The sequence below is a fragment of the Telopea speciosissima genome, chromosome 1 (genome assembly GCF_018873765.1).
Source record: "Telopea speciosissima isolate NSW1024214 ecotype Mountain lineage chromosome 1, Tspe_v1, whole genome shotgun sequence".
In the NCBI taxonomy this organism is placed as follows: Eukaryota; Viridiplantae; Streptophyta; class Magnoliopsida; order Proteales; family Proteaceae; genus Telopea; species Telopea speciosissima.
In genome coordinates this window covers 1,369,330-1,384,006 of record NC_057916.1, presented here as the reverse complement: position 1 = coordinate 1,384,006, position 14,677 = coordinate 1,369,330, and the positions used below count along the sequence as shown (strand labels likewise).

The window sequence follows — 14,677 nt, the reverse complement described above, 5'->3', positions numbered from 1 at the left end:
CACCCATGTTTCCCAACCTTTCCCTCACCCCACTTCCACCTTGACCCTGACCCTACAACCCTACGCCCCGTTGTTCTCTCTTTCTCTCCCCCGCCACTGATTTGGCGCAAAAGACGAATACATTGCAAGTTGTGAAGCAAAAGTTATATCGATTACTGCTGATGGATGCAAACCAAGAATGTCGCCTAAATTGAGCTAGCTTATGTATTCAAATATTACTTTATTGTATTCCGATCCTGACAATAAATTTGTAGGCAATCATCTCCAAATATCCATCTCAAACTCCAAGTTTTAGGATCTAAAATGCTGCTCAGATCAAAAGATTTTGTTTAAATTTGGGCTCACTATCGTCATTACTGCCATCATCACTGTTGAGATGTTAAAAATATAAGCTTCTAGTCCCAGCTAAACGACCCATCTCCGCTTCCCTCAGGAGATAACTCACCAACATCTCTTTCTTCTCCTCCCCTACCCTGTCAAGTGTCCTCCAACGAAGCCACGATCCCTGACCAGAATTTGTAGAACGCATTTTTTTTGGTCTTAAAATAGAGAAGATAAAAGAAAGAAAAAAAACACCGAATCAACTTTGACAAAAAAAAAAAGAATCTCTGATTTCATCAATGATTTTGTGGTGTATTCAAGAGAAAAAAGCGAGAAAAGGACGAGGAATTGGGACTTGATGGGGGCTCCAAGGGAGACAAGATTGGATAGGAGTCGGATGTGCCCATGATTGCAGGAATCCACTTGTTGTTCCGATGGACGAAGCCATGGCAGCAGTATAGGTTGCAGCGGTAGAAGAAGTATGCCAGTGGTGCCCGCTCGACCCTGATCTCCCTCTATCTCTTTCCCAGTGCAAAATTACTTCTTTTGTCTTTTTAATATATTGCCACATCATTTTATAGAGCGCAAAAGAGTCTGGTTACGGATTCTATTTGTAACCTGGTTACAAACAGACACACCATTTATATATATCCGGCATTCCCCCAACATGACAATCAAGCTAGTAAGGGCTTTATTAATGCAACGATCAAAGTTTAACAACCCAAAATCAGCCATTAGATAGAAATTCCGAGCAACTCAAGCAACGAGATCAACAACTAGTTGAGATGCTGGTGGTTGAGGATCAATGGCTTACGCAGGAACTATATCTACTGCATTTCATTCTGAATACTAGTCTATTGCACAAAGAAAACAGGTTTTGTTTTGAAGGGCTGGCTCTCGACCACGAAATGAAGGCGTTTCAGTGCTATTTCTTGGGGCCGGTCCAAAATCATTCGGAATCAGTCAAAACTTTAGAAATTAGAACTGAAAGAAACAACAAATATTTTCAAGGATTGGTGATTTTTTTGGAATTTTTGATTCAAAAGACTTGTACCTCTTCCTACAAGGCCAGCAAGAAAATGGAATCTTCAAGGGTATGTTAGAAAATACTAAAACCTAGGAGGGTATTTATGAACCCAAAGGGGAGGTGAATTATTCCATTTCCTTGGTTGCCAGCCTTGTAGCAGCAAAATTTTTTCTTAACGTATTGCGGCTTTGTGGGCACATAAAATGATAAAAACCGTTGTTGAATGGCAACTTTTCAGGAAAAAAAAAATTCCTTACAAATTTTTACTATCGGCAATCACATGTGCCTAAAAGGAATAATCCCCTTTCCTCAAGACAATCACAAATTTTCATTCCTAAAGAATAAATTTTGGTAATCATTACACCATGTCAGTATTCATTCTGTATTTGGTTATTAAATTCAACTTTACTTTACATCGAATTCCCTTTAGTTTAAAATGTAAAATAAAAATTACATGTATTATGTATCATTACTAAATATAATATAAAATTTAAGTAATTTATACAATCACATGGTATAATGATTACAAAAATTTATTTTTTAAGTTTAAAAATTTTCACTTTCCTTTCCTTTAATATCCCTTTCAAATTAGAGATGTAAAAGGATCGGATTCGGGTCAGATAATGCTATATCCGCATTCGCATCCGATTAGCTTTCGGACAGATTCGAATAATGCTAAATGAATACGGACACAGATATGGATCGAATATTTTATCCGTTTACATGTAAATATAGCTTTTCGGATAGCTATAGCCTATCCATATCCATATCCGCATCCGTTTAACTCTCGGACGGATTCAAATAATGCTAAACAAATACGGACACAAATACGGAAACGAACTTCGACTATTCATTTACATCCCTACTTTCAAACAAACATATGCCTAAGAGTTTGTAAATACCCGGTAGGTTTTATTATTTTTCGAAAAGAAGGATTTGGGTCGTCTGGGGCGTTATTTGCAGTGGTAGCATGATTATGAGCGCGCCACGTGGATTTGGTTGTATCTAACGATTAAATTTAAATTTGAAGAGAAGTGATTTGACTCTAAACCGTGACCAATCCAATTACATGTATTATATATCATTACCAACCCCCAAAATCCTACTTACTCTAAATCACCCAAATCACAGTCGATCCTCAAACACAATGGCCCCAAGTCGAACTCCTTTCTTCTTCTCAGTCGCTCTGCAACCAAATCAAACAGAAAAAAAAAACCCCTTCTTCTTCTTCTCCGTCAGTCTGCAACTCTTCTTCCTCTCAACCCACGGTGAAGGTCCCGCCCCCAAATCAAACTCCCTTCTTAAGGCACCCTAACATTATAAGGAAAACAATGGAGGAAAACCCAGCTATGGCTGCCATCTAAAGCAAATTTTCAGGTCCAGACATTGAATAATTTGAACCCTTTGTATTGAAATCTACTGTATGCACATGAGAAAGCTAGTTCACTACTTCTCATATGGTTTTACTAGATCTCTCTTCTCGGGTAACAAAGACTTGGATTTTTATAGCATTTACTTTCAAACAATTATTTGACACCCCCATGAAACCTGACGGCCTATTGTTAGTGGTTGAATGAAACAACCCATTTTATCCTTATCTTCTTCTTCTTCTTCTTCTTCTTCCTCCAGCAACCACACCTCTTGCTGCAACCAACCAACCCACCCCTACCCCTTGAATGGAAAAATCCATTCCACCCTAATTTGGTCAATAATTATGCATCAAACAGTTCCAAAAGCATGAGCTTAAGCTTATGCAGGAAAGCGAACCCAAGATCGATTAAAACCTTCCAATGCGACCCCAAGTCTAATACAGAGTAAACAATTCATTGTTCTGAGTAGCAAATTTCCTAATAAATAGTAACTTTTCATTTTACAAAAACTACGGAAGTTCTGAGATTCTGATCAAACAGACAACGAAACAGAAATATGTAAAAATGAAAGGAGGAATTCATAAGATCTTTGCGTCTTCAACTCACCGACTTCCATATATCTCGATAATAAGACCAAATTGGAGTGATGGGTCCCAAGTCCAAGACTTCGATTAGCAATAAGTGAGCAGTGGGATCGCATTTGCCTTCTTGAGCCAAATCAAGACTTTCTCGAGATATGTTCTTTCAAATCCTGGGCATAATCATGAAAATACGGAGAGCAATCGAATAAAATACGTTATTTTTCTAATCCTCCTTATCTATGAATCCGGCGATGGTAACTTGATCTTCTTCTTCCCAGAAAACCCCTTAGCAAAAGCTTCGACGATTCGCTGCTGGGACTCGAGAATCATCACGGTCCTCTTCATCTCCATGTCCATCCGCATTCTCGATCTCTCTGGCCACATCGATCTTCCTCTGCTCCATCTTCACGAACCCTTCTCCCAACATTCTAATCGAAGTAGCCATATCGCAAACCGGATCCATCTTTCTTAACCCCTTCCTCCACCTCCATCATTCCTCCGGCCAAAGCTGGACCTCGACGAGGAACCACCATTCATGTGAGAACGCAGGCCTCAAAAGCCCTAAAATCACCCAACCCAACTGGAAGAAGAAGAAGAGCAAAAAGGTCAATTCACTAGTAGTTTGGACATTTAGGATTTTTTTTTAATTTATGACGTCATCCTTAAACGGTGACTGAGTAATGGACAGAGGCTACTTGTAAGAAATTGTAACAGATGTTCAAATAGTAGTTTGAAAAGTTGAGGTCATCAAGCAATCACATTGGGTGTACAATTAATTTTCCCTTACAATTTTTATGGCAAAAGGTTTTGTGTACGATCGTGCATGGTACACGACCATGTCTGTAGACATTGGATGGGAATGAGGGCCTATGTATTGTAGAATAATCATGCTTATCCAACGGTTGAAAGCAAGACTGTGCACCATGTTCGACCATATACAAAAACTTTCACTGTTTTTTATTAGGGTTGTTATTCAAGTAACAAAGGTTGAATACATTTGGAAAATTAACAAAAGGTTGAATTGACCAATATGCAATGTATAATAAGGTATTAAAAGGTCAATAAGTGGGGGTAAAATTGACATTTCAAATGCTTTTATTAGAATCTCATAAATTGAGATTTAAAATGGTATTTTTGTCATTTCATCATTTTTTTTTTAACCTTAACCCACCTATTAGCCAGAGAGATTTTTATCTACACCCCCAGTTCTCTCCCCAGTATCCCCTTACAAAGTCGACACATGGCATGGGAAGATCAAACGGTCCATTTTGAATCGAACTTGATTCACCCTACAAGCCCTAACCTTTCATTCTCTCTCGCTGCCGGAGTAGCCTTCGGAGACGGAGTCGCCTACTGCTGCCAGAGTAGCTCTCAGAGACCCTTTCCACTGCTGCTCCCTCTCCGGCTCTCTTTGCCGATCGCCTCGCTCTGTTGCTCAGCTCTTCCCCTGCTGCTCATCCGAGCCTCAGTCCACCGATCCCCTCACCCTGCTACTCCCTCTACGGCTCTTCGACGCACGGTTGTGTTAAGATGGTACATTTGCTTTCTGAGTTCTTAATTCTGATTTATTTTACATCTCGCTCCATTGTAGTCTCTGAGGAAATCAAACCTAATCGATTTGGGAAGGTAAGGTTTCTCCGTTTTAATTTTTTGAATTTCCTTGCTGAACTTTGATTTTGTGCTATGGAAGTACAGACGTTCACTGCTAGGGTAAGCCATTAAGGCCCTGCACTTTTGTCTGGACAGTACAATATTGGGGATACTTATTTTGAAAAAGAAAAAAGAAGAAAAAACCCTACTGAAATTGTCCTGGATAATCAAGTGCAGACCTTCGTGTTCATATTACCAGATTCACCATATGCCTGATTTACCTGAACTGATTCTCGATTCACTGTGAATAATGCCCAAGGCTCTAATCAAGTCTTCAGACTACTTTATACTTTAAGGGAGACAGTATCTACAATTCTGAAGAGTGAAACTAATGAGTCAGAAAAATTGATTCTTGTTAAGGATCAAGTTGATGAATCTTGCAAATGAAACTAGTGAACTAAGGTACTAAGCTAATTGACCAACTAAATGAGTCTATCAATTATTGATTGAATTTATGTGGAATCGAATCTAGATACTTGAATTCACTAACCAACATAAGAATCACTTACTGCAATTGAACGCTTATTTTATGGAGGTTTTGAACTCTTACAATCACTTCAAATTTGTTTGAGGGTTGTTCATTCATCTTAACTGACTAAAGCAGTGGTAGCCATGGACTTTCATGGCTTCTTCTTTTCTTCCACAGGTTTAGACTTCCTGCAAAATTTCAGTTCAATGGTATTTCAACAACCAATGACCAATTTCTGCTTCTTCTTTTTTTATTGAAATTTCTTCTTTTGTTTTTATGAGTCTTTAGCTCAAAAAGGAAGAGCACCTGGGTTTGTTCCCAAGAGACGATGGTTCGAGTCCATCAAGACTCTCATGTATGAATTTACATAAAAGTTGTTTGGCTTGGATATGGCTTTGTTGAGATGATTTTACAGAAAAGAGAGTCCATGTAATTGATTCTGTTTAGCTGGGATAAGGCTTAGTTGAGCTGCGTTTAGTTGAATTGAATGAGATCCATTTACTTAAATAGTCGTGTGTTTGGCTTCTGATCTAATTAAGCATGTTTCGGCTATTTTGAATTGTATGTCTGCTAGTATTAGGTGGAGAGCTCATGAGATACTGATTACCTCGCACTACTGTCATTATTTCAGTTTTTTATCACTACTATTCCAACAAAGTTTTAATTGGTGGAGCCATCTTACTTCCGGAAAATGAATTATGACAAAGAACTGAATTTTATTTTTTTGAAATTCGTTTCACCCATTCAAGTTTTGCATTTGTACATGATGTTGTCCAAAGGATAGAAAGAATAGCTGTTACATAACCAATAAATCTGTCAACTCAGACTATGGGATTTCATCACACCTTTTACAGTCAAAATTATTTTCCATTGAAAGGATGCAAATTTCCTTAACTTGTATTCCATGAACCAGACCACCCAACAGATGTAAAATGGATCCAAGAGGCCCTCACTTCATCTCCTATCTCAAATAAAAGCAAATTTTCATTAAGATTGGACAAATAGGAAGTAAATAATACAATAACCTAGTGCACTCATAATACCTGAAACAGCAAATAGCTGGTTTATAGGATCACCAACCCCAAACTGAGTGAATTCTTGAGTAACACAGTAAAAGAGACTAAACTAGGAGTACATGTAAAGAACCCAGTTTTAAAGAAAAATCCATGACAGTAATAAAGAACCTACTGAATCATACATGAGAGTCTTGATGGACTCGAACCATCATCTCCTGGGAACAAACCCAGGTGCTCTTCCTTTTTGAGCTAAAGACTCACCTATCTGCATAATCCATGTTAGTAAAGGAGTAATCAATCAAAAAAAAATTTAAATTGTCAAACTATAAAGTCTAGAAAAATAGACTTATGACAATATTTCTCTTGGTGAGGCTGTCAAATAAATAGTGGCTCTCTCCATTAATCTTTCGTTGGTCAGCTTTAAATTTCCCTTGGTGTATACTTTCTCTTTCAGAGTTCCATAGGGCTTCAGTTTTTTATGTTTAGCTAACATAAAAATGCATTTGGTCATAAGTCTGTTCATCTATATGCAAGTCTAACAAGAATGAATCAGAACTCAGAAAGAGCATAGTTTGTTGAATAACCATTGTCATAAGTCTGTTCATCTATTAAGAAAAAATGCATATGCAAGGCTAACAAGAATAATTCAGAATTAAGAACTCAAAAAGAGCATGGCTTGTTGAATAAATGTTGTCATAAGTCTGTTCATCTATAAGGAACAAATGCATATGCAAGTCCAACAAGAACTCAGAAAGCAAGAACTCATTTAGCACAAGGTTGTAATTGACAATGATCAACTACCAATACCAAAAGCAAAAGCAAATACAAACATATATAGACCCTCTGCATGGCATTGCCAAGGATGGATATGAGAAATGACTAAAAGGGTATCTCTTTTTTTTTTTTCTTGGGTGAAAAAATGGGTATCTCTTAAAGGAAGAAACTATAAAATTCAACTAAACACCCGAAGAGACTACATAAAGGAAGAGTGAGCCAATAGAGATATACCAGTACCAATAGCATACTATAGAGCTAATAATGCAAAGAAATGCAACAAATACCCCTGGGTTTAATAATCATGCCAGAACAGAGCCCACCTAACAAGGATATAAGAAATGAATCAAACTAAATGTGCTAAGGAAATTCAAAAAAATTAAACCAGAAACCTTACCTTCCCAAATTAATTAGGTTAGGTTTCCTCAGAGACGGAGAGAAACTCGGGTGTGCAGCAGGGGAAGAGCCTAGCAGCAGAGTGAGGCGATCGACGGTGCGAGTCGTGGAGGGAGCAGCAGAATGAGAAAGCAATGGTACCACCTTAACACAAGAGCCAGTTTATTTAGAATAGAGTGGCTAGCTGACGGTAGCTCCTTTCTTTTACATCAGTGTTGTAAATTTTAAAGCAATTTAAGAGCCAGTTTCTCCTCTCTTGTAGACTCTTCCTGTATGAGCTTCATCTCTCAGTTATTAATCATAGTCAGGTTGGGTTACCATATCTAAAACCTCTTCTTAAAAAATGCCAACTGATGAGATTTTTCAATCCAAGATTCTACAAGAATGGTCATAAGTTTAGAAACATGCTGATGAAGTTTATTACAGAAATCACATGTGGCCTTTGACGTCAATTGCGCTGAAATCAGGCCCCTTTGCAGTCTCTATAGCTTCCAAGAAACAATTAAGACTAATTTGAAGCAGTAGAGTTACAACTTCCACAAAATATTAACATAAGAAGAAACTGAAGAAGGAATATAAACCAACAAGATATATTCAAGTACTTTAAGATTCACTAAATAAACTAACAAATATTTATACCTCCTCTTATTGTCGAGCCAAGAAAGATAAGATCTGCTTTTGTGCATCAAGGGAGCTCTGGGTCTCAGAAATAACCTCCCAGCCTCCAAAACTACAGTGAGCAGGAATGGCCTATAGCACAGACATTAAACCTCATATTTTAGATTTTTGGACAGCTACATCTTACAAAAGAGAGCATGAACTTCAATGTTGACCAAATTAACCTCATTCTTACACAGATGGTTTGGATGTCAATGCTCTAGATTATATACTGTATTTGATTCAATCACTTTCTAGTAAAAAAAAAAAATTGGTGAAATCATAAACCACTAGCAGAGTTAAAGATTAATTATAAGTTATCTGAGAATAAACCAATAAAAGAGCTTATGAGCAAAAAAATAAATTAGTTGGTTCATGTGCCACCTCGAAGGATTCGTGTAAGAAACAACAGTCTTTAGTGATGGGTACATCAAATGTGTATCTAGGTCATACATGGTCTGATTACAGGTCTTCCACTCAGGGCGAGAGATTCTGATTTATTACCTCGGTTGCAGATACGATGACTCGACCGTCGCACGGTGTGCGTCGCTGCCTCAGCAGCAGAGTCCGACAACTCGGACCGTCGCACGGTGTGCAGGGAAAGAGACTGGGAGAGAGGAGTCGATAGACTGAGGGGGAGGGAAGGAGGAGTCCAGGGACCGACGGAGAGGGCGACCGATTAGGGGATAATTTGAAAGCAATTTTTCAGGGAACCTTAGCTCCGCCAAAAACAAGAGAGGGATTGGGCAGATGATGTCCAGATCGGGTGGATCGTTTGGGGTTATTTGGGGACATTTCTGTACTTATTTGGGTCTGCGATGTTCGAAAGCAATTTTTCAGGGAACCTTAGCTCCACCAAAAACAAGAGAAAAATATAATTAAAGGTTTTTGTTTCTTCAATTTTCCAGCAGCGAATGTGATTTCCCTCAATTATCCTTAAAAGTTTATTTCTAACAATGTCTTAACTGTAGTTTTAAGGGGTAATGGGTGTCTTGTTATGTTTGGATAAATAATAGACCCTTGTTACATTAATTATTTTTTTTTTTTATTATTAGTTGGATATCTATTTGAATCAGATAAATTTTTTTTTGGATATCCCAAAACGGATTAATTTTAAAATATTCATTTATATCCCTAATTGCAGGTACATAAAATGATAAAGACCGCGGTTGAAAGGTAACTTTTCAGAAGAAAAAAAAATTCTTACAAATTTGATGCTATCGGGGCAACCACATATGCCTAAAAGGAATAATCCCCATCCCTTAGGTTTTAGTATTTTTCAAAAATATATCTTTCAATCAATATGAAATTTCAAATCTGCACCTGCAGCAATTACGGTGTTGCAGGAAATTTGTTTTTTGTCTCATCATACGTCGTGGCCCAATTTCCATAACTTAGAAACCGTTGGTCGGATTTTACAACGCAATGCTTATCTATAGTAGACTATAGGTTCTCGGAATGCAGAGTATTATTTATTATTTGACCCTCCCAAACGAGTCCGGTGAATTTTTACGTATGTGAGCGTGCGTGAGCAATTCAATCATTCAGATAGAATATTCTCATAGATTGGATTCCATCTGAACGACTGTGTGAGTCTACGCCCACGTACGTAAAAATTCCCCATTCACCGCCCAGATACTTATAATGGCGGAAGCCTTGTGCACTAGATATGGCTACTCTTCCAGAGGTCGTGAGGTGAGGTGATACTCTTACAGAGGAGAGAGATACCTACTCTCTGAGTTCGGCGGCGACTGGGTGGAAAAGCAAGAAGAAAGTTTTGTTGTAGCGTAGCCGTAAAGTGTGGAATTAAATGCAGTCAGTCTCGTGACCGATGTTGTGTTTTCGTGTTTTTTTTGGTGAATGATGTTGTGTTTTCGTTGATGTGCATAGGCACAGACCAAAGGAAAAGTTCTTTGGATGGACAGGAGGACTATCTATCTATTACTCATGAGGAACGATGAGAGAGAAGGACATTGGACCACCGTCTTCTTTGGAACTTTTATTTATTTATTTATTTGTGGGTAGAAGTTAAACATCTCCAAATTGTCGTAGGAATGGTCTATTGGCTTGACTTGAAGCATATCTAGGAAGGTACTGCTTTTACAATTGTTCTGGTAATCATGGTTTGTGAAGAAGTTTAATTAGGAAATAATACGGTAGAAGCGTATGTTTAATCGAGTTAATCACCTTATTAGTTGCAGAGTACTCCTCACGCCACGCCAGGAGTGTAAAGATGAGAATTTTGATGATTTCTTCATTCTAGCTTATATATACCATTCAAAGTTTGAAACCTTAGGGACTAGAGAAACCTTCCTTTTTGTTGTTTACCAGTAACAATAAAAAGAAGAGGCCATGCAACTACAGAATTTGTAGATCACAAACCCAACCCAACCCAACCAACGAAGGAAAACTAGATATCTCTAGCTAGCTTCTTCCGATTCTACTACTCATGGCTACTAGTAGTACCTCTGTTGTGTTTCTAGTATTTATCTCTGCAGTTCTACTTCATATTTCTGCAGGAGGAGCAGTAGTAGCAGCTCAACAGGAAAGATCATCCAACATTACCTTAGGATCCTCTCTCTCCCCTTCCTCCTCCAATAATACCAATTCATCATCATCATCATCATCATCATCATCATCATGGCTTTCTCCTTCTGATCGATTTGCTTTTGGATTTTATCCACAAGGAAATGGGTTTGGCATTGGAATATGGTTTGCTCAAATACCTGAACATACAGTAGTATGGACAGTAAATCGAGACGATCCACCTTTGTCTAGCAACGCTATGTTGGTCCTTACAAGTGATGGTAGGTTAATCCTGCAACTCATACCACAAGACCAACCAAAATCTATTGCAGATAGTTCTTCACAGTCTGCTTCTTGGGCTTCTATGCTTGACACCGGCAATTTCGTTCTATATAATTCAAGCGGAGTGATGATATGGCAAAGTTTCGATCATTCCCCTACCGACACCCTTCTCCCAGGTCAACGGCTATTCGCAGGGCAGCAGCTCTTCTCTAGTTCATCAGAAACCAACCACTCGACTGGAAGATTTCGGATGGAGATGCAGAGTGACGGCAACCTTGTTCAATTCCCCATTGATGCTCCAAATGCAAACGAATATAACTACTGGGATTCAGGCACATCAGTGGGAGATGACAACGTGACATTAAATCTTGATGCTACTGATGGATATCTATATTTGGTTAACAGTACCGGTTTCACTATATGGAACCAATCTTCTTCTTCTTCTGCGGGTGATAGTGGAACTCCCATCATCAACAGCAAAGTTTTTTACCGTATGACAATCGATGTTGATGGGATCCTCAGAGTCTATTCCCTTGTTATTAAGAGTAGTAGTACTAACCACTGGGGATGATCAGAAGAAGGGTAGTAGTAGTTGGTCGATCAACTGGGAATCATCGACTGATAAGTGTGACCCAATGGGCATTTGCGGTTTGAATGGGTATTGTACTCTCATGGATCAACGGGCCGTATGCAACTGTATTCCTGGTTTCAACTTCATTGATGAGAGTCGCCAAAGTTTGGGTTGCCAACAGACAAAGTTAGAGGAAGAAGCTGATCGTCAGGGCTGCAGCAGCGGGGGAAATGAAACACAAAATAATAGCAACTCATCATCCATGTCTACGTTGGAGAACACTTCATGGGAAGATAGTCAATATTCAGTTTTACTATCCCAAACTGAAGAAGAATGCAAAGATGCTTGCTTGGCAGACGATAACTGTGAAGCTGCAACGTTTAAAGACCAGCAATGCCAAAAACAGAAGCTCCCATTGAGATACGGAAGAAGAAAAATAGATAGATCCACCACCACCACCTTAACTTTTGTTAAGGTCATCGGGAAGAGGAGGAGTTGTACACCGAGTGATGATGATGGGGGAGCGGTAACTAATAAAGGTATCTTAATTAAAATTATCAGTATTGCATTTACTGCTTGTGCATTTCTGGTATTAGCATTTTCCGGCTTTCTTGTTTACCGGTACCGTGTTTGGGCGTATAAAAAGATCTCAGATCAGGAAAATAATCACATAGGAAGATTAGTTGAGGAGATCGGACTTCGATCATTTACATATAGTGAGCTTGAGAAAGTGACAGAAGGTTTCAAAGAAGTGGTGGGTAGGGGAGCTTTCAGCACAGTTTTTAAAGGAATCATATTCTTCTCAAATAAGCATAATAATAATAATAATAATAATGGCAGAAGTAGTACTAGTAGTAGGATCGTAGCTGTGAAGAGACTAGACAAAGTGTTGGATGAAAGAGAGAGAGAATTTCAGACTGAGATGAGAGTAATTGCCAAAACTCATCACAGAAACCTAGTTCAATTGCTTGGTTACTGTTGTGATGGCCCAAATAGGCTTCTGGTGTACGAATATATGAGCAATGGATCACTTGCAGACTTCCTCTTCAAATCCGAAGAAGAACCACCACCATGTTGGGATGAAAGGGTTGGAATTGCTGTCAACATAGCTAGAGGTATCCTCTACCTACATGAAGAGTGTGACACCCAGATCATCCACTGTGACATAAAGCCTCAAAACATCCTCATGGACGAATACGGATGTCCAAAGATTGCTGATTTCGGATTGTCAAAGTTGTTAAAGGCAGACCAAACTAGGACTCAGACTGGGATTAGAGGGACCAGAGGGTATGTTGCACCAGAGTGGCACCGGAACTTGCCGGTGACAGTTAAAGCAGATGTTTACAGTTATGGGGTTGTATTTTTGGAGATAATATGCGGTAGAAGGAGAATCGATTTGAATGTGCCAGAGGAAGAAAATATCCTCACAGATTGGGTATACGACTGTTTTCAGGCCGGTGATGTTGGTAAGTTGGTGGGTGCCAACGAAGAGGTGGACAAAAGAAGATTGGATAAGATGGTTAGGGTCGCAATTTGGTGTATCCAAGATGAGCCCTCGCTTCGTCCTTCCATGAAGAAGGTGGTCTTAATGTTAGAAGGGACCGTAGAGGTATCCATTCCTCCTTGTCCCACATCTTTTCTGAGTGCCATGTAACCAAGTCAAAAGTTATGTAATTTTAATTTGAATCGTTGCTATCTATAGGTTGTAACCTAGCTAGCTATTTGCCTATTTGTATGTATTCCTAAAGAGTTCTTTTTTCTTCCAACTTCTCTCTAATATATATGTTGCATTAATTGTCCAAACGAACTATTTCGTGATTTGGGACATCGTTTATTTTGGCATTGTTAATGCCCCATTTCTCTAGACTCTTTACATCTCGATTAACCTTTATTAATGAATATTAATGTCTCGCAAAACCTTTATAAATGAACCATCCAAAATAACTGGTCCTGTTTGCCATATGCGTTAGAAGCATTAATGTTGTGATACAGGTTCTCAATGTTGAGTCAAAGCGTACAACAACTGATGCACAAAGACACCAGCAGGACATCGAATTTTTTTCACCTACGGTTCCCCTGCTCGGTACGGTTTCCTAGTGCCTCTAATAAAAAGGGAGATGGACCCCACCCAGGCAGTGTGTTCGGTCAGGGGGTGGAATGGTCATTTCAGCCCCTCCTATGAGAGGAATCACACAATTGTACCGATCAACGAACCTCAGGGGATAAAGGTCCGCAGAACACCCAAATAGAAGATTGAAAGAAGACCCATATCACAACCCGCAATGTCTTTAATTAAGCTGCTCTTTAACATCAATGGGAACTCCAACGATAAACAATCAATCAGAAAACTTATCAAAAAAAAAAAAAAAAAATCAATCAAAAAAATAGAAAATTATTAAAATAATCTGTAATGTGAGCAGAGATAAATATTGACTAAAATTGGCAGCATCGCCATGTGAAGAGGGTGCCAAGTGAACAATTCGCACAGTCATTCAGATGAAACATTTTCATTGAATGGATTCCATCTAAACGGTTGTGAGTCATAACGTACGTGAACATTCCTTGCACTCACAGTGGCCCAACATCACCAGGCTTGGATGGTGATCACATAAATGGCAACTGCGTCATTGCCTCTTTAATTTGGTTTGTAGCTTCAAGACATTGACTTTTAAATGTGACTTTTAAATGCCAAACGAAATGCGTTCTCCCCAGGGCCTTGACCCATGAGGGGAACAAGATCGTCTCCAAGGAGCCCAGCGCCTAGGGTGCTACCAAGGGGCATCCAGCGGTTGAGCTGTGTCGCACACATCTCAACGCACGCCTAGGGATGTGTGCGACACAGCCCAACGGTTGGCAGCACCCTGGGCGTGCTGGGCTCCTTGGAGACGAGCTAAATTCCCCATGAGGTTTGGGGTTTGCGTTGCAGGTGTCGTTCAGTTTCCCATGAACAATAGGAAAGTAGAAGTGGAAATAATTAAGAGCGAGCAATAGAGGTGAGAGAGAGGCAAAGTGACCATGAGGCTCTCACCATGATAGC

The 14,677-nt window shown here is 39.2% G+C and overlaps 1 protein-coding gene across 1 annotated transcript; it reads left to right on the top strand.

Annotated features, from left to right (window-relative positions):
* Positions 1 to 11,704: 11,704 nt before the first annotated feature.
* Positions 11,705 to 13,331, top strand: LOC122640191 (G-type lectin S-receptor-like serine/threonine-protein kinase RLK1). The gene has a single exon (XM_043833348.1). It carries the CDS (start codon positions 11,705 to 11,707, stop codon positions 13,292 to 13,294), a length of 1,590 nt encoding a protein of 529 aa, XP_043689283.1. The 3' UTR covers positions 13,295 to 13,331.
* The last annotated feature ends 1,346 nt before the right edge of the window (positions 13,332 to 14,677 follow it).

Coding starts and splice junctions, on each gene's coding strand:
- LOC122640191 (XM_043833348.1), top strand. CDS start 11,705: ATGGGCATTTGCGGTTTGAATGGGTATTGTACTCTCATGGATCAACGG.